The sequence below is a fragment of the Mastigoproctus giganteus genome, chromosome 1 (genome assembly GCF_048544385.1).
Source record: "Mastigoproctus giganteus isolate SK-2022 chromosome 1, ASM4854438v1, whole genome shotgun sequence".
Classification (NCBI taxonomy): domain Eukaryota; kingdom Metazoa; phylum Arthropoda; class Arachnida; order Uropygi; family Thelyphonidae; genus Mastigoproctus; species Mastigoproctus giganteus.
This window is the reverse complement of record NC_143575.1, coordinates 105,847,901-105,869,341: the sequence shown is the minus strand read 5'-3', so window position 1 is coordinate 105,869,341 and position 21,441 is coordinate 105,847,901. Positions and strand designations below refer to the sequence as shown.

At 38.1% G+C, this 21,441-nt stretch overlaps 1 protein-coding gene across 4 annotated transcripts in view; it reads left to right on the top strand.

The window, feature by feature from the left end:
* The window catches only part of ebi (transducin beta like ebi), a 307,663-nt gene that overhangs the window by 132,203 nt on the left and 154,019 nt on the right, over positions 1 to 21,441 (top strand). For all 4 annotated transcript variants that reach the window (XM_090381672.1, XM_090381699.1, XM_090381689.1 and 1 more), the window contains 2 exons: positions 4,510 to 4,573; positions 4,660 to 4,757. In XM_090381672.1, the coding sequence (XP_090237798.1) occupies positions 4,510 to 4,573; positions 4,660 to 4,757 (162 nt within the window). The remainder of the gene's footprint in view (positions 1 to 4,509; positions 4,574 to 4,659; positions 4,758 to 21,441) is intronic.

The window sequence follows — 21,441 nt, the reverse complement described above, 5'->3', positions numbered from 1 at the left end:
TGAGATCACAAAAAATTGTGACTTCGAAGCATGCAGTTTGTGACTTTTGAGGTTTTTGTAGAGTGCTTTTGGTTTTTATTTGATCATTTATAAAATTTTCTGAGTATGTATTACTAAACTTTGTTCTTAAGAACCTATTGGAATAATTTCTTTGTTGTAAATTAAATTCGAGCCCTAAATTATGGAATTTACTTCCCTAAGGAAAGTAAAACAGCACCCTTCAAAAGAAACTTTATTTCTCTAGAATCAAAGATACAAATTTTGGATCATCTTAAGACTATAAAGCAAAATGAACAGAAAATTAGAACTGCTGTTGCTGCAAGATCTTTCATTTCCTCAAATACAACAGCTTGTCCCTGAGTGCCAATAATTGAGAAAATGGAAAAAAGCACTCAGTATTTGGATATTTGGACTGACGATATCAGTAAAAAAAAATCCTGTTTTTTTTTTTTTTTTTTTTTTCCATTTTTCAATTGTGGACTGTATCAGAATCATAGCTTTATCATTCAAACTGAATCGGTGCGATAGTAGAACTTGCTAAGTAGGTAGGAGGGGAATGTTTTGATGATATGACTTGAAGACAGTCACAAATTACTGGTAGAAAAAGAGGCTGGTGAAGTGAATTTGGTGGAAATAGCCTTGGAGGTAAACCAAATCAATTTAGAGGATGAATAGTGCAGATGGAAATTTTGAATTTCAAAATTTTACACTAAAAAGCATATGGGAAGGCCGAGCAATTAGTATCTTATTTTTGAATGCAGATCCTTCAACGGAAAGGAGGGCAAAGTTTAAAAGGGAGCTTTGAAAATGCTTAGCTCTAAACCAAGAAATTTGCAGAGATCTATCAAGCAAAAGCAAACAAACCCAGATTACTGATGTTTTTAAGGAGAGAAGAAGATACATGAAATCTAGATGCTGCAGAAGAAAGTTCAGAAGGTGAAGGTATTCTGCAACTGAGAAAACAATCTCATTGATTGTGCTTAGTAGCAATGTAGAGGAAGAAAATTAAATGAATGTACATTATCTGACCTATATGTATCACAGTTTGTAAGGTGTTTGTTCAGTTATTACTATTTTTAATAAAAATTGAGTTTCTGGTAGCTATAAAAAATTTTTGTTAGCTTTTGGAACGTAACCCCCTTGTACTGATTCTTAGTCCCATATAACATGGTTTCATACTACATGAGATTTTATAGGAACCTAACTACCATGTTATACGAGGGTTACCTGTACATATTTTTTTGACTGAACGGGCTTGCAAAATATTTATCCTTTGAAGAATTACTTGACTAGCTAGCTTGCATAACTGTGGCCATCTGAGGTCCTGGACACAGGTCAGATAAGCTCAGGGTGAAAGATGGCTCTGTCAGTAAAAACCTATAAATGCACTTGATAGTGTCAATGTATATCTCTTTCAACAAACTGCATAAATATTTAATGCTTCATCATGTGTATGCACATTTTTATTGTATTTACAGATTGTGATATAAAATAAATAAAGAGCACAGTATACAGTACCATACACTCTACTTTACTTTTAGTAAATGAACTCGTAGTAATGTCTGTACTGCTGGATGTTTATTATTATTTCATAATAATAGGCAAGAATGTTTTAGTGGTTTTGTGTCAGACTTTCACTTTGTAATAGTTTATTTTGAATATCAAACAACCTATATATTAATAACTTAACATAATAAATTTATACCTTAATCCTTATTGTACAATATTTGGTATTTAAATTTGAATGTATTATTTCAACTTCAATTGGTTTATGCCAAGATAGCCTAAGCATTACAGAAACTAAATAACAGAAAAATTTAAACTTTTGTTGCCCCCACCAATTGCAGTAAATGCTGATGAAATGGTTTTGAACTGATTTGCTTGAAAGCAGTTTTGTTTCAAAAGTATTTTTCTACTATTCCCATCAAAGTTGTTCAGATATAGCAAAATAAATCAGTTACTGTAATTAACTAGATTTTAGACATATGTTTGTATTATTATTATTAAGCAATTAAAAATATACACAGTTTGATCGTTTAATTATTTACCGTATTTCCCCATGTATAAGACGCACCTTTTTTTCGAAAAATTTGGGGTCTAAAAACTGGGTGCGTCTTATACAGTGGCTGTAGATTTTTTAACTTGCATTTCTTGCTTTTTCGCGCTTGTTGTCTTTGCGCTCATTGTTTTGCACTTGCCGGCCGACTGGGCTAGCCGAGTGGGTAAAGTACCTGCCCGGCAACCCAAAGGTCGCAGGTTCGATTCCCGCCTCGGGCTTGGATCAAAGTACTGCAAAAACCTTGGGAGGTGCAATATGGCCACAGAAGCCGATGCGCCAACAACTACCAAATCAAAAAAAAAAAAAAAAAAAAACTTGTTACCGGTATATTAGGTAACGTTTTGCCACGTTTTGCCATGTTCTGCCCAGAAATGGCTCAGAAAAGATTTTCATACAGTGCTGAATTCAAGTTAAAAGTGATCCAGTTTGCAAAAGTGAATGGAAATCTGCTGCTGAACGTAAGTTTGGTCCTCCTCCAACTGAGAAAACAATCCGAGACTGGCTATGGGAAGAAGAAATCCTACTGAAAACGCCTTTGGCACCTCCGTAGCCAGGTGGGAAGGAGCAGCAGTGCGTAGCACACACTTCTTGATTAGACCGGGGTTCGAGCCCGTCACCACCAAATACAGAGGATGCGGAAAGGTCAGGGGATGACCACTGCATATCCCCGGAGCAATATGGCCTTAGTTGCTAATGCTCCTAAAAACAAATAACAAACAAACAAACAAACAAACTGAAAATGCCATGGCAGAAGAAGGCCATTAGAGACAAGTCAACAAAATGGCCTGATTTAGAGACGGAATTGAAGATATGGATTGAGGAGCAAAGGGCAATTGGAATTCCTGTGTCCACAAAGATGGTTCAGCATGAGGCAAGAATTGCTGATGAAAAAGAAGTTACTGATTTCAAAGGAGGACACAATTGGTGTTTCAGGTTCATGAAATGGAATGGACTAAGTATGCGTACACCCACCAGACTTGCCCAAAAGATGCCTGAAAGCTATGGGCAGAACGTCCTTGAATTTCATTGTTTTGTCATTCAATGTCGGAAGACATCAGTTTGAGTTGGGACAGATTGCAAATATGGACAAAGTCCCCCTTCAATTTGATGTCCCAAGTAACATAACTTGATAAGAAGGGGGTGAAAACTAACTGTGAAGACAAGTGGACACGAAAAGAGCCATTATACAGTTGTTCTAGCTTGTTGTGCCGATGGAACCAAGCTGCCTCCTGTGCTGATTTTCAAACGCAAAACAATGCCAAAAGAAGACATTCCTTGAGGAGTGATTGTCCACGTTCATGACAAGGGTTGGATGGATCAGGATGGGATGAAGATCTGGTTTGAGAAAGTTTGGAGCAGGAGACCAGGTGGGCTCTTACACAAACCTGCCCTATTGGTGCTTGATCAGTTATGGGCACACATAACAAAAAATACAAAGAGGATTGCTGCAGAGAAAAAAACAAAGCTTGCCGTCATACCTTGACATCCCAGCTCCAATCACTTGATGTCAGCACTAACAAACCCTTCAAAGCTGACATGAGAGACGAATGGAACCAATAGATGAAGTCTTCTGGGGACAATTTGACACCAGCAGGAAGAGTGAAGAAACCAACTATAGGAGAAGATTGTACCTGGGTGAAAAGATCCTGGGGTAATATCAAGATTGAGATCGTTGTCAAGTCATTTAAGAAGTGTGGCATTTCAAATGCCATAGATGAAATTGAGGACGAGGCAATATATGAAGACAGTGATTCGTCATCAGACACAGATGAGGACAAGCTAATGGATGGGAGTTTTGACAGTGATGAGTTGTATGAATTTTATGATGAATAAAACTTGAGTTCAATAACTTTATGTAATACATTTTTTTTCAAATTTCGGGCCCCAAAATTAAGGTGTGTCTTATACATGGGGAAATACGGTAATTCATGGAAAGGACCTTCCTTAATTTTAATTTTCGTCGTGTCCCCTCTTTAAAATAATCCCTTTCAAAGTGATCAATGAACCCACTTATAGAAACACTCTCAGCGACTATTTCTTGATACATCTTTGAGAGTGGTCATCGTGGCCATAGATCTTGACCTTCTTTAATGTACTTGTGCCACTTGAAAATGCAGTTTCCTTCAAACACGCCTTTGTAAAGCTCTGGTATTGTTCTCTGGTATATCAAATAACGAAACATTGCTCAGTCTTCTGATTCTCCATTATGCAGCTCACAGTATGGTTTATTCTAACAGCATGTAACTACCAGACAACATGTTAGGACTTGCATCTGTATCAGCATATTCTTGAACATACCCTCTCTTGCCAACGGCTATTTTGAAAATTGAATGACCAGTTTGTGTATAATTATATTGATAATATTGATATGTGTTCTTAAATGAATTTTTTGAATTTTTTATGAATGAATTTAAATGAATTTTTTATGAATTTCATTTTATTTCTTAAAGTCTGATGGAACACTCTTAGCAACAGGCTCATATGATGGTTATGCAAGGATATGGACTACAGATGGTAAGGAATTTGCTGAACTATTCTGCTCTTTTCATTCTTAAAAGTTTTAGAATTTGTATATTAAATAGATATTTTATATCTTTTAGGTCGGCTAGCAAGTACATTAGGTCAACATAAAGGTCCTATATTTGCCTTAAAATGGAATAAGAAAGGAAACTACATTCTTAGTGCAGGAGTAGATAAGGTATGGCAGTTTCCAGTAAATCTGCAAATTACAGATTACATTGCAACCTCAATATATTGTGCATTAATATATCCCCTGAATGTGATCGTGTCCCCTCCCAGAGGACATGATCACATTCACATTTTGCCATAAACAATGGCAAAACATGAATTTCACAATAGACATTTGCAGAAGCAAAGTCTATACCTCACAGAGTGTAACTGACTACTGAAATGGTTTCCAAAATATGGGCCATTGTATATTCTCTCAGTTAGATGATTAAATTTTTGTAAAAAACAGTAGTTATCTGAGAATAATTACTGTACATGTTCAATTTTCTTCCTGTTTCACCTCGATTAGAGATGCAATATAAAGTGCATCAATGAAATGTTAATTGCAAATGGGATACTTGCAAAACTAAATATTTTCCTCTTTCCTGTTTCTCAAAAAAAATTGAGAAAGAACTGTTATAAAAAAAAAAAAAAAAAAAGTTAGAAATGTCAGGAAAAAACTTTTTTATAACCTTGTGTGTGACCACTCAGCTGCGGCAGTTGTTACATTATGTGGCCTATGATTACGTGGCTGAGTTGTTCCATATTTCTTATTTATGCACTGTTGAGATATGTTTACAGGATTCCGTGTAAACATCTCATTTTGAAGACACGGATCATTACAAGAAAATTGACAATTTCGAAATTTCATTTTTTAAATAATGAAGCACTGCTATGTAATACGGTAATTTTAAAGTATAGCATTATTAAAACAATTACAGCGATTGCATTTTCCATTTAAATCGTTTAACTTATTTTAGCATTAGTACATAAGCTTGCAAGAAAGCAAGCTTATGTAGCATCAGCCAAAAAAAAAAACACCCTTCCCATTTCACCCATCCATTCACTCCAAATGTTTCTAGTTCTGCCTTGAACTTATTTAAGTTGCTGGCCTCCACTACAACAGATAGAAGTTTGTTCCAACTATCAACCACCTGCTGGCTAAAGGTGAATTTCCTTACATCCATTCTACAATTGTCTTTTCTCAATTTGAATTTATGTCCCCTCAGGTGAGTAATACAAAAGGAAGAATCCCATTAGCATTGAGCTTACTCAATCCATTCAAGGCCTTTTGCACCTTAATTAGATCACCTTGCAGGTGCCTAGTCTCCAGAAGCTGCAATTTGCAGAACTTAAGCCTTTCTTGGTAACACCAACCCTTTGTTCCACTCGCCAATCTCGTTGCCCTTCTCTGTACTTGTTCCAGCAGCTCCTCATATTTCCTAAAATGAGACCTCCAGACTTGTATACAGTACTCAAGGTGTGGCCTGACCATTGCCTTATACAAGGGGACAATCACTCCCTTATCCCTACTAGCAAAATTCCTGTATATCATTGACAAGACACCATGAGCTACTCTTGCCGCCTTTTTGCACTGCTCAGGTCCTTTTCATTCTACACTACCTTGAGTGCAGTACCATCCAATTGATATGTTACTCTGGGGTTACTTCTACCCAGTGCTTTTTTTGTGACGGTACGCAACGGTACTACGTACCGGCACCTTTATTAACAGTGACGTGTGACATTTGGATGCAGTGCACTTTAAAATTTGTAATATTCCGTAAATTTTTTTCACATATTTATCTACTATTGAAATAAGCTTAAAATTATTTAACTAAATTTACATTTTTCACTGTCTATTGTTAAGATATTTTCTACATAAAACTGTATAACCATTTTCATAATTCTAAATTACTCAGTCAGACCTATTTTATTTATTAATTCTAAATTACTCAGTCGGACCTCTGTATAAGTATTTTGAATTCCCCCTGGAAGTTACATTTAAAATAGTTTCTGTTGAGCGAGAAAATTTTCATATAGCGAACGGAATTGGAGAGAATTAACTCGGTACGCTCTGTTTGCATTTCTGGCCTTCAGGCAATTTAGGCAATTAGTGCTGCTGCGCAAATTAAGAGAGCTGAAGGGATCACTATTCTACAACTTATAGTGGTACCTGGTAAAAACTATCCGACCACCCCTCCCACATACAGAGAAGTCACAGTGGTCTGCATTGAGCAGATCAAGGTGTATTCCCAATGGGCTCTGGTCCACCTTCTACTGCAGTGGTGTCCAAACATTTCCCGTACAGGGGGCGTATTCAAAAAAATTCAAAGGTAGATTTCTTTATTGTGTTACATTTTCCATATCTTGTTGAGTAAAATTGAAAATATTCTAAAATTTTATTAAGTCATCATCATCAGCCATTTTCAATCCACTGCAGGATGAAGGCCTCTCCAGCAACTTTCCAGTTCCTTCTGTTTTGAGCACTGGCCATCCATTTACTACCCAAAAATTCATGAATTTCATCTGTCCATCTCGTTGTTGTCTTCCAGGTTTTCTTCTAGCTCCTCTCGGGTACCATTCTGTTATTCTCTTCATCCATCTGTTATCATGTATTCGAGCTATGTGTCCTGCTCAAGACCATTTTAGTTCTTTAGTTTTTATAAGAATGTCCTTTACTTGAGTTTGCTGCCTAATACACATGTTTCTCTTCTTATCTAACAGTCTGATTCCCAATATAATTTGTTCCATTCTTCGCTGTGTAGTTCTCAGCTTCTCTTCCATTCTTTTGGTGAGTGCCCAAGTTTCACTTCCATAAGTCATGGTGGGGAGTATACATTGATTCATTATTTTACATTTCAGACAAACTGGAATATTGCTCTTCAGTATGTGACTATATTTCCTGAATGCTATCCATCCAAAATTTATTCTTCTCTTGACTTCCAGCCATTTATCATTATTACAGCTAATAACTTGTCCCAGATAAGTATATGACTCCACCTTTTCAATTACTGCTCGTTCAATCATTATTTCCCTTTCCGTGGCATACTTGTTCATCATTACTTTTGTTTTAACCATATTCATCTTTAGTCCAAAATCCTTACTAACTGTGGATTTTAGGTACTCTCCGTTCACATTGACTCCTTTCTGCGACCAGTCTAATCTTCTGAAAGCTTCCGCAAGGGCAGCAGAAAACAGCTTCGGAGATATTGTGTCTCCTTGTCGAACTCCTTTCTCGATTTTAAATTTCCTATTGTCTTTGTCAATAAAGGAGGTAGCACTCTCATATATTTTCTTCAAATTCATAATATATGGAGTATCTATGCCTTGTCTTTCCAGTGCCTGAAACATTGCCTTATGCTGTATGGAGTCAAATGCCTTTTCATAGTCCACAAATGCCAGGCATGATGGTGTTTTATATTCATTTGCTTTCTCCATTAGCTGTGATATTACGTGAAGGTGATCCATAGTTGAGAATCCTGTCCTGAATCCAGCTTGCTCTTTCGGTTGATTCTCATCAAGTATTCTTTCTAATCTGTTAGTAATGACCCTTGTGAACAACTTGTAGATGTGGGATAACAAGCTAATTGGTCTATAATTTCCAATTTCTGATTTATCTCCTCTCTTATGCAGCAAAACTATGATTGCATTATTCCACTGCTTAGGCATCACACCTTTTTTAATGCACTTTGCGAAGAGCTTTGCCAGTTTTTGTGTTATGTATCTTCCTCCCAATTTTAACAACTCTACAGTAACTTCATCTTCCCCCTGGGCTTTCCGATTCTTCATTTTCTTCAATGCATGTTGTACCTCATCAGGAAGAATATCGGGTATGTCGTATGTGTTGCTACTTTGCAATCCATCTTCCCCACTGCTGGTATCATTCCCTCGCTCCTTGTATAATTCTCTATAGTAGTCTTCTGCTATTTGAATTATGCCTTCTCTGCTGTTTATAAGTATACCATCGCTATTCTTCAGTTTCAGTATCATTTGTCTTTCTGTATTACTGCTCATGGCTGCTGATTTAAATCCTTTGTTTTCCCTTAATTATTGTTCTACTTTTCTTGTGTTAAATCTTCTTATGTCCTCTCTGAGTCTCTTTCTAATGGCTTTGCATAACTCAGTATACTCAATTTTCTCCCTGTCAGTGTTTTTCTTGCTCTTCATTTGTCATCTTCGGTTCATCATGACAAGTGTTTCTTGACTAATTTTTTCTTCTTTGGATTTCTTTTTCCCTATAGGTTTCTTGGGCTTTATCACTTTCAGAAAGTTGTAATATTCCTTGTCGCTATCTTGGTCCTGAGCAGTCCGCATAAGCTCAAACTTGTTCTTAAGTTCCAGTACATACTGCTTTTTCTCCTCCTCTGTTATCTCAAAGACCTTTGTATTCTTTACTCGAGTCAGTTTTTTCCTTTCCTACATATATATCAAGTGTACATCTTACCATTCTGTGATCACTTCCAACATTTACCTTATTCAGGATGGTAACATCATTCACAATATATCTTCTGTTAGTGAGGATGAAGTCAATTTCATTAGTTGTTAATTCATTTGGACTCTTCCATGTCAACTTTCTGTTCACCCTTTTCTTGAAAAAAGTGTTCATTATTGACAGGCCTTGAGATTTTGCAAATTCCACAAGTCTTTCACCTCTTTTATTTCTTTCACCAATTCCAAAATTTTCTATAATTCCTCTTTCTGCGCTGTTTTGCCTTTTTCCAACCTTAGCATTGGAGTCCCCCATAATAATAGTGTAGTGGGTTTTCTGCTCATCTAAAAGACTCTCAATTTCAGTGTACATTTCTTAAACCTCTTCATCATCATGGCTCGATGTTGGTGCATAAATCATTATAATCTTTAGCTTGTACCTCTTAGAAATCTTGAGTATTAGTCTTGACACCCTTGGTGATGTACTTTTGAATTCCAAAATGTTGTTTTTAAAATCTTTATGGACCAGAAACCCAACTCCACCTTCACTCCTTTCACTGTTTCCATTGGTGTACAGCAGATTTCCTCTTGATAAACATATAAGTGATTCATTTCTTCTTCTTGTTTTAGCCAAACCGATGATATTCCAATTCACATTTTCTAATTCCTTTTCCCGCTCTAATATCCTGTCTTCACCGATGAGTGATCATACGTTATAACAGGCCAAGTTCAGTTTCGTGCATGGCAGCCTGGTCATACTCAGAGATTCTTAGCACCCTCTGCTTCCACTCTGATCCTCTCGCTGCTGTAAGAGGGAGAGTGAAAGCTGCTGGGGACTGAGGGCCATTTGTATTGTTGTGCTCTCATATGCTGGAGGGTTTGGTCTTTTCCTCTTCACGCTGACCAGGCGTCTTGAAGAGAACCACTCTACACGTTCGTTGCCACCTAAGTGACATAACAGGGCTTACCATCAAGAAGGTGTGCATGAGTGGATTTTAGGGAGCCAGGCCAACCGGACTTCTCCTAAATCTTCTGTAATAGAGAGATATTGGATCCATCAGTGTTTTAGGCTGAGAGTCTGATAACACACAGGATACCTGTTCCCCTCTAAGCTTTATTAAGTACAATACACAATTACATTTACTGAACAAAACATTTAATGAGATTTTTTTTTTGATAATTAATAAAATTTAAAATGCTGTTTTAGTTCACTTTCCTCGTGGGCCGTAGGTTGGACACCTTCGTGCATCAACTGTAAGCACCCCATTCGAGAATTAGAAAAGTGATTTTCTTTTATCCCAACAAATAATCATCTGCTGTTTCGTGTAAGTGTGTTATCCACATTTTTCCGTAAATTTCCCCTATCTCTGTTTACATGGTCACGGTACCTGAATATCCGAATGACACTGACATTTTGGACAGTTTAAAAAAAAAAAAAAAATTCAAATTTAAGAACTAGTGATAATACCAATGACGAGAGAAGGAAAACGAGGACAACGAAGATATTAAACCTTCTAGGCATGAATTCTTGGCATTTGGTGAAAATGAAGTTAGAAAATTGTCAGTTAAGTTACAGTTAAATGCAATTCATGGATTTCGGGAGCACCTAGTTGAAAAGATGGTTTCGGAAGAATTGAAGAATTTGATGGCCCTCTGAGTATGATACCAATTTCATCGATTGAATGTGAATGAGGATTTTCACAAATGAATCTGATTGTCAGCCCAACCAGAGCTTCGTTGATGACAAAAACAGTTTCTTCAGTACTGTTTCTTAAAATTGTATGCCCATCGCTGGCCCGCTTCGATCCAGCAAAATATGTCAATTTGTGGCTGCTTCGGAAACGTCTTTCAGCAACCGACACACACAAAGAGGAAGAAAAGAAGTCGGCATAGGGTGTCGGATGAAAACTTAATAAAAATTTGGAATATTCTACAAAAACTTTATTATAAAATTATTTTTACTTATGTTATTTATTTTTACTTATTATTTTTAGGGGCTGTAGTCTAACGAAGGACCCTTAAAATGTCACCCGGTTGTCTGCCACAGCATTGTATCTCTGGAACCACTCAACCTATTGACTAGAAATTTTGCATGGGTTTGCACATCAAGTGGGCCGACATAACGCCATATTGATCATTGTTGATAAAAATTTGTCTGAGAAATGGAGGGGGATTAAAATGTGGGGGAATAAAAATGTTGTCGACAACCTATAGCTACACTGTTGGAAAGAGCTCAACGAGTATGTTTAAAATATAATTTTAAAATTAAAAATGGCGCCACCAGACAGGAAAATGTGAGTAAATTTTCCGTCGCTAACGGAGCTAAAAATTTAAAAATCACATTAACTATGTGTTATTCGATGCTTATCAAGGGAAAACTATTCTGATTGAAATCTATCATTTATAATTAAATGATAAATTATAAATTATATATGTGTTAAAATTAAAAAACCAATTTTTTATTGCACTTCGATAGTGCATTTCTTTGTACTAAGTAACTCTCCTTTTGGTGACAAAAAGGTTGCTAAATAGTTAATAATTCTATAAAGGTCATTTATAAATTTTGCGACCAGAAGTATTTTTAACAATTTTCAAAGCTGGAGTTGTCCCGCAAGGAGATACTCAGAGAGCCAGTGTTGAGGCGGTGGTGGTGGTGGAGAGGCATCTGTGCGGAATCTTGCATGGCCCTCACCTGCCAGTCGCTTCTCCCCTGAGACTTTAATTGCTTCTCCAGGAAGAAGTCGGTTGCTTCTCCCACACTTGTCATTCACAACAACTGGAAAGACTCAAATAGACAACGTTTTCGTTATTTTCTAAGTTTTAGGCCAAGCCGGTGTACTAAAAACCTTTTTTTTCAGTTACCATAAAGCTCCCTATTTGAGATACTACACTAACGACCATTTGTGTCATCCTTAGCACCTGGCACTCAGTAGTTGACCGATTTATTTACTTATTTTACTATATATACTTGAATACTTAATAAACTGTGTTAATATACTAAATTTGTTGTTCTTATTCCAAAAACGTTACTACGAAAGTAACAAACAATATCAGGAAAAAAAAATTTTTAGAGTACTTTTCATATCCTTTTAATTTTCAATTTTTCGTGATAGCAAAGAATGAGTACCGGCACCTATTTTTTTACAAAAAAAGCACTGCTTCTATCCATATGCAGCACTTTACATTTGTCAATGTTAAACTTCAGTTTCCACTTCTCAGCCCATCTGCTCAACTTTTCCAGATCCTGTTGCAGTAGCGTACTATCGGCACCTCCGTAGCCAGGTGGGCAGGAGCAACAGTGCATAGCACCTACTTCTTGATTAGACCGGCGTTCGAGCCCGTAAGCCACCAAATATAGAGGATGCGGAAAAGTCAGGGAATGACCACCGCATATCCCCGGAGCAATATGGCCTTAGTTGCTAATGCTCCTAAAAACCAAACAACAACAACAGCATACTATCATTTCTGTCATTAACAACCCTGCCAACTTTTATATAAACTGCAAACTTTGACATTAGCCCTGATATACCTTCATCAATATCATTTATAAATACTGAAAACAACAATTGGCCCAACACCGAACCCTGGGTGACTCCACTAATAACATTAGTCCATGAAGAGCAGTGTCCATTGATAACCGCTCCTTGTCTTCTCCTACTCAACTATCCTTTTATCCGTTGTAGTAACTTGCCCTTAATGCCATACTGCTCCAGTTTGTACAGTAGTCTTCCATGTGCCACAGTATCAAAAGCTTTCCTAAAATCCAAGTATCAAAATTATTCTTTGTATCCAATTCCTTTGTGACCACGTCATAGTATCCAATTTTATCTACTTATGGCAAAATAATGAAACTGAAAATGAAATTTGCATGTGTAAAAATGCTTGCATAAGTCTTTTTTGTCATTGTATTTATTTTAAAAAATTAGTGAAAAACTGGTTCATTTTTATTTTTGGATGTAACCTACATATAACATGAGTATTAAAGGGTACTCTGACACCAGCACTATATTGAGATTGCATCGTATTTATTTATGAATAATATCTGCCGTACAGAATAAAATTCCAGTATTGGTAGATATATTACAAAGTTTTAAATATTTTTCAATGAGGTTACATAGTAACAAGTGAGCATATTCACTTTTTTTTTTTTTTTTTTTTTTTGTTATTTGTTACAGAATTATTTTTAATTACAATTCAGTCAAAAACTCCAATAATTAAAATGGAAAAAAAATTAGTATAGATCATTTAAAATAATTGAAGCATAATAAGTAAGTAAAATGGAAAGATACAATTAAAAATAAATGTAAGAACACAAGGTTTAAGGAACGTTATTTGATTTGTGATACTGACATCACTTTAACGTGTAAGGTGGGCTGGATATCAGTTTACCAATAATGGTACAATTTAATTCTGAAGTCAACTTCATCTCCATATTTCTTTATACAGTTGGGCCTCGACTTCTGATGACATTGACATCCGATATTCTCAAGAAACTATTTACCTTCCATGCAGGCGCCTCCGTAGCCAGGTGGGAAGGAGCAGAATGTGTAGCACACGCTTCATGATTAGACCGTGGTTCGAGCCTGTCACCACCAAATACGGAGGATGCAGAAAGGTCAGGGAATGACCGCCACATATCCCGGAGCAATATGGCCTTAGTTGCTAATGCTCCTAAAAACCAAATAACAAACAAACAAACAAACAAACCTTCCATACAATCTTTTAATTTAAGGACCGATGATATTTGCAGGAACTGGTGGCTTTCTGATGCATTGGTAGAAATTTTCAGAAGCACGGCATGTAAAATGTCATTCGTACGATTATTCTCAACCAATCAGCATCTTTGTTATTGTTCAACACAACATTCCTACATGTTATAATATACGAACGGTTTCTTTATATTCTGTTTGATGAGCTTATCTAGTGTGTAAGCAGAGTGTATTTTTGCCAATTATATGAAACTGGCCTATTCTGAAAACGATTGCCCAGGTGAACGTTCATCACTAAGGATGAGGCTAGTTTACCTGGACATAAGCCTATGGAAGATAGGCTCACTTTCCTGTTGGGTGCCAATGCCTCTGAGATTTTAGGCCCCAGGTGCCAACTGTTGGTGACTCTATTGTCAGGGAAATGGGAAACATGCTTTGTAAAAAGGATAGGTGGAACAGGACCAGGGTATGTCTGCCAGGGGCAAAGGTTGATGAAGTTGTAGAGCAGATATCATCTTTTAAGGACACAAAAGGTGATATAGTTGTACACGTTGGCACTAATGATATTAAGAGTAGGAGACCGGCGGAATTACTTAACAAGTACAGGTCACTGTTGAAAAAAAGCCGTGAATAGGGTTGAATTTGAAAGTGTCTGCAATTCCGTCCAGACACGATAGGAGGGAGTATATGACGAGAGCCCTGTCGATCAATTCGCCCCTGGAAGGATTGTGCAAGGCTCAAGGGGTAGAATTTTTTTCAGCCTGGTCTGTACTTGTTAACAGGAGAGACTGCTTCTACAGGGATGGGATACACTTAAATAGAAAGGGTGCAAGAATGTTTTCTGATGCTATCGAGGCAGTGTTAGGTGGGTCGGAAAACTGCTATATTGGGGGGGGATACAAGGACTAATAGATTAACAGTAGCCACTGGCAGAGGTGAAAGTGATTCTTGCACTTCTATTGGAATGAGCCGCAGCCTGGAAAATAAGATGCAGGATATTTCAGAGACTGCTGGGAATCATTGGGGCACAAATAAACACATAGGTTGTGTTAGGGTAGCTAAGAAAAAGAACAGGTGCATGTATACTTGTATGTACACCAATGCTGGGAGTTTAGTAAATAAATTTGATAAATTTGAGGTATTGCTCAAAACATCAAAGGCAGATATTGTGGGGATTTTAGAGACGTGGTGTCACACAGATATAAGGAATGCAGAACTGGAATTTGGTGAGTACAATGTCTACAGAAAGGATAGACAGGATAGGAAGGGAGGAGGGGTTATGCTATTAGTTAAGAAATACATAAAATCCAAGGAAGTGAATCCAGTCGACATTGCTGGACAGTGCAGTGTCGAGTCAGTTTGGTGTGACATAAGCATTGGGAGATCAAAATTGAGAGTAGGAGTGTGCTATAGGCCTAATGATTCTGATGAGTATAATAAGAAACTGAACGGGGAAATAGAGTGGGCCAGCAAATCAGAGAGTCTTATAATGGGGGATTTTAATTTCCCAGATATTGACTGGAATTTGGGGGCTGGTCACTCACACACTAGCAAGGCTTTTGTGGATTTATTGGATGATTGTTTTCTACATCAGCATGTTCGGGAGGCAACTAGAGGGAGTAATACTCTTGATTTGATTATCAGTAGTGATTCTTCATGCATTAAGAATCTGCAGGTAAATGAACCACTAGGTGGCAGTGATCACAGTGTGCTGAAGTGGGATTTACTCAAAGAGGTAACTACCATTAGGGGTAAAGGGAAGGGTTATTGCTTTCGTAAAGGCGACTATGATGGACTGAGACAGTATTTAAATTCTATACAGTGGGACCAACTGATGATGTTACCAACAGCAAATTCAAAATGGGAAGCATTCAAAGAACTTATCTTGGAAGCTACTAGGCTTTACATACCAACTAAGAAATATTGTTCAAGGTTTAGGCCTAAGCGGATGTCAGATGAACTAATGAGACATGGCAGAGAAGAAAAATGCATGGGATACATACAAATTAACACATGACACAGAAGCCTATGATAGATACAAGTTGACCTGTAACCAAGTTACAAAGGAGGTTAGGCAGGCGAAGGCAGATTACGAGAAATCTTTGGCAAGGGATGCAAAGAAAAACAGCAAAGAGTTCTTTACTTATGTAAACTCTAGCAGGAAGGGGATGAATCAGATTGGTCCACTTGATATCGATGGGTCAACTGTTGATGATCCTGCTCTGGTAGCTAACAAACTGAATGAATATTTTGCATCAACATTCACACATGAGGAGTTATTCAGCAAGGGGAATGCCAGAGGTGTATTCAACTCTGGCAGTAAGCTAGAGAATCTTGTAATAACTGAGAGCAAAGTGAAGGAGAAATTGTTGAAGATAAATACAAGAAAGGCACCTGGGGTGGATGGGATCTATCCAGTTATATTAAAGGAGGCAGCAAAGGAAGTAAGCAAACCCTTAGCCATAATTATGAGAGCTTCCTTGGACTCAGGGGAAGTACCCATGGACTGGAAATGTGCAAATGTGACCCCAATTCACAAAGGAGGATCAAAGGCTGACACAAGTAATTATAGACCTGTGAGCTTAACTTCTGTTCCAGGAAAATTAATGGAGGCACTGGTTAAAGAAGCACTGCAGGATCATCTAGACAAGACTTCAGTTATAGCTCAGACACAGCATGGTTTTGTTAAGGGGAAGTCTTGCCTGACCAATTTGATTGGATACCATGATGCAGTCACAAAAGAACTGGATGCAGGGAATAACTTTGATATTATATACTTGGATCTTAGAAAGGCTTTTGATACTGTTGCACATGGAAGACTGCTACACAAATTGGAGCAGTGTGGCATTGGAGACAAATTGCAGCTATGGATAAGGGGGTGGTTGAGGGGGAGAAGACAGAGAGTGGTAATCAATGGACACTGCTCATCTTGGACTAATGTTATTAGTGGAGTCCCTCAGGGTTCAGTATTGGGTCCATTATTGTTTTCTGTATTTATAAATGATATCGATGATGGTATATCAAGCTTAATGTCCAAGTTTGCAGACGATACGAAGGTTGGCAGGGTTGTCAAGGACACTACTGACACTATGCTACTGCAACAGGATCTGGAAAGGTTGAGCAGATGGGCTGAGAGGTGGCAAATGAAGTTTAACTTTGACAAATGTAAAGTACTACATATGGGAAATAGCAACCCCACGGCAACGTATCAACTCTGTGGTACTACACTGACAGTTGTAGAGAATGAAAGGGACCTGGGGGTGGTTGTGCAGGCAGATATGAAGTTTTATGAGCAGTGCAGATGGGCTGCAAGAGTAGCTCATGGTGTATTGTCGATGATATATAGGAATTTTTCTAGCAGGGATAAGGAGGTGATTATTCCATTGTATAAGGCAATGGTCGGACCACACCTAGTGTACTGTATACAGGTCTGGAGGCCTCATTTCAAGAAGGATGTAGAGATGCTGGAACGAGTATAGAGAAGGGCAACAAGATTAGTGAATGGAACAAAGGAGTGCTCTTACGAAGAAAGGCTTAAGTTTTGCAAATTACAGTGTCTGGAGACTAGGCACCTGCGAGGTGATCTGATAGAGGTGTATAAAGCCTTGAATGGTTTGAGCATGCTCAATGCTGATGGGATTCTTCCTCTTGCTCAGAATAATCACCTGAGAGGGCATAAATTAAAATTGAGAAAAGACAGATGTAGGATAGACGTGAGGAAATTTGCTTTTAGCCAGCGGGTGGTTGTTTGGTGGAATAGACTTCCATCCCTTGTCGTGGAAGTTGATAGCCTAAATAAGTTTAAGGCTCAGCTGGATAGGTATTTCGAACGAACAGAGGGGTGAAGTGGAAGTGATTATTTTTTATTTATTTATTTTATTTTATTTTTTTTTTTGACTGATGCTGTATAAGCTTGCTTTCTTGCATCAAATGCCTCTACTAATGCTAATGGTAATGCTAATTTTGTGATCAAGTGTCTCTGCTAGTAAATTAGTGTTCTTCTTGGTGAAATAAAATCGTTTTTTTATTTTTTCAGTAAAGAAAGTAAAGATCACTTTACTAGATCAGAAGGAAAAGTAACCTTCTTTCTTTCTTTCTTTTCTTTTTTTTTTCTTTTATTACTAACTCACTATTACTTTGTCACAAAAGTGGCACTGCTCCTGCCTCCACGTGGTGGGCCCGGTAACCTGGAGGGGATAAGCTCTTCCTTCTAGGGCAAATTGGAACAAAGAATTCCCAAGACCCAGAAATCCACTGGGTGCATGGATAAGACCCTTTCAGGGTGAAAACAATGGAAGCCTGATTTTGTCGCAGCTAAATGTCAAAAGACTGACTTAGCCAAAATCAGAATTCCAACCTTTCTTATCATTCACTCAACTGAAGAACAGCCTATTGACAAACTCTTGCCATTTGTAGTGCAAAATTGCTTAGAAAGCATAATTGGTACACCCAAGACAATTCGTCGCTTAAGATCGGGAGACTTACTGGTTGAAGTTGCCACTGTGTGACAGTCTGAGCAACTACTAAAACTAAAAACGTTTGGTGGGACTTCCATTACCATTTCACCACATGTTTCCCTGAACACGTCAAGAAAGGACCTTACCAAGTTTTGTAAGGTCCCATCACCAAATGGGACCTTATGAACATGTCAGATAAAGAATTAAAACAGGAATTACAAGATCAAGGAGTAATCAATGTAAGAAGAATAATGACAAAGAAAGACAGCATACTAGTCCCCGTTCAAAACATAATACTCACTTTCGATAACCCTAAACCACCAACGGCAATCAAAGTAGGTTATTTTAATTGCTGTGTTAGTGCGTACATTTCAAACCCCCTTACGCTGCTACAAGTGCCAGAAGTTTGGGCACTCGCAGACAGTCTGCAGAGGAGCAGCTGCCTGTGCTGCATGTGGATCCACTGTGCACATGAACACTGAATGCACAGCTACAACACCTAGTTGTCCAAACTGCAGAGAAGCACATCTGGCGTTTTATAAGGAGTGTCCACTTTGGAAACGTGAAAAACACATACAGTAATACAAAACTGAATACAATGTCACCTATCAAGAGGCCAAAAAATCTTTACCAGCCTTGAATAATACTCACTTTCGATAAACCAATCTTTGCTCAAGCAACCAAAAGACATATATCATACCACCAAGCGAATCGCTATCTCAGTAGGCAAGGTCAGTATTGACCACCGTACCAGTAAACCAAATGATAAGCAAACAAAGTAAATCCATAAATACACCAATTACTGTACAGCCAGATGCCTGCCCACAGCAAAACACTAAAGTAACTACCTCTCCTGATGCAAACCAAACAGATTGCATGGACTTAGAAGATAGCTCACAAGCAAGATGAGGACGTACTAGAACTGTTAACTGATGAGGATACGGCCACTGGAAAACCATACTTTCCAAAGAAGGGGAAAGGGACACCTGGGCGAAACAAACCTTCAGCCTCTCGAAAACAAATAGAGGGTTCTACTAAACTCAAATAATGCTTACATTTCTGCAGTGGAACTGTAGAGGATATCGCAGTAATTTAAATGACATCCGAGCTCTCTCCTTACATAATATGATCCTGTCACTTTCTGCCTTCAGGAAACCAACCTGACCCCACGTATAACTGTTTCTCTCCGGAACTGTGTAATTCATTGGCAAATTGTGTTGCACACAACCCTAACAATCGGGCGCATGGAGGTGTGGCATTGCTAATCAATGCTCAAATACCCTCCAAACCACTCCCATTAAAACAAACCTTGAGGCAGTTGCAGTGCGAGTCAATGTTAATTTTGACTTGACTATCGTCTCACTATACTTGCCGCCTAATCAAAATATAAGCTACGCTGACCTAGAAGAACTAGTGGTACAACTTCCTCAAGCCTACTTCATCCTAGGGGACCTCAGTAGTCCTCATCCATTATGAGGAAATCAAAATATGGAAAAACGAAGGCAAATTATAGAAAAGTTGCTTGACCAGCACAATTTGATTACTCTCAATAATGGTGCGCACACCTATACTCATTTACCTACGGTGCCTCCGTAGCCAGGTGGGCAGGAGCAGCAGTGCATAGCACATGCTTCTTGATTAGACCGGAGTTTGAGCCCGTGACCACCAAATACGGAGGATGCGGAAAGGTCAGGGAATGACCACTGCATAGCCCCAGAGCAATATGGCCTTAGTTGCTAATGCTCCTAAAAACCAAATAACAACAACGACAACAACATTTACCTACAGGATCTACTTCAGCTATTGATGTCTCACTATGCTCAGCATCCATATATCCTCTATTTGGATGGGCTATTCATAGGAATTCACTGGGTAGTGACCATTTCCCAGTGATATGCCGGATTGATACAAACATCCCCCACTTTTATAACAGAACTGTCAAATGGAACTTTTTCAAAGTGAAATGGAATATATGCAAACTGGCAGTACTGGAAGAAAAGCAGGTCTAGCGAGCATCCATAGACTTAGCCACATAATATATATCTTACCAAATACTACAAGCAGCAGACCAAGCGATTCCAAAGCAATCCAACAAAATATCGGCACGCTCAAAATTTTGGTGGAATAATGAATATGATCTAAAAAGGGAAAAGAAAAAAAGCAGCTAAAAAAAAGAAAAGAACAAAGCATGGAACATCTTCAGGAAGTTTCCAATAACTGCAAATTTCATCCACTTTAAACAGGCTCCGGCAAAATGCATTAGACAGACTAGCAAAAGGGAAGCATTTTTTTTTTTTTTTTTTTTTTTTTTTTTTTATGTGAACCCCAAACACGAGAGGTATTAGAACCTATAGTACTTAGTACCATGCTTGGGTTGGAGGTTGAGAAGACGAAAAAAGATATTTGTTGACATTGGCCTTGAACTTCTGTAATTTTCAGGAAATACGTATGAAGGAAGGTTGTTCCAGTAAATGGAAGTTGAATGAATAAATGAGGAAGATGAAAAGTTGGTTCTGTGGATTTGAAGTTGGACAGTAAATGGATGTTGGCTGGTGGCGGCACGTGTTCGGACTGTTTTGAAAGAGAGAGCAGGAATTATAGAAGCCAATTCAGAAGAACAGTGCCCATGGAAGTATCTGTAGAAGAGGCATGCAGCAGAAACAGTACATCTATGAGAAAGCGAGTAGAGAGACTCTGTTAGAGATGAATCATTAATTAACATAACTGCCCTCTTCTGAATGGAATCAAGATGCCTGAGAGAGGTTTTGGGGGCACCACCCCAGATGTGGGAACAATAGTCCATGGCAGGGCGGATTTGTGATTTATACAGAGTGAGCAGCTGTTTGGAAGAAAAGTAACGCCGAGAGCGAAAGAGAAAACCAAGTTTTTTAGATGCAGAGGAAGCAATATTTGTAATGTGCTCGTGCCAAGTGAGATTAGAAGTCGGGGTAATCCTCAAAAGAGATATATCCTTTTGCCTAGAAATCGGAGTGTCACTAAAGATAAGCATAGGAGTAGAAGAATCCTTTTTACGAGATATAAGACAAGACTGAGTTTTAGAAGGGTTGAAATCAACTAAGTTCACTTTGCCCCACTAGAGAATTACCTGAAGATCGGCATTTAAGGAATTGGTAGCAGATTTTCGAGAAGTTGAAGCTGATTGAGCAGGACAAGGTTTCTCAAAATGGAAAGTGGAATGGAATGTGCTATCATCGGCAACACTATGGATAGGATTTCCATTCAATGGAAGAAGGTCATTAATATACAAGAGGAAAAGAGT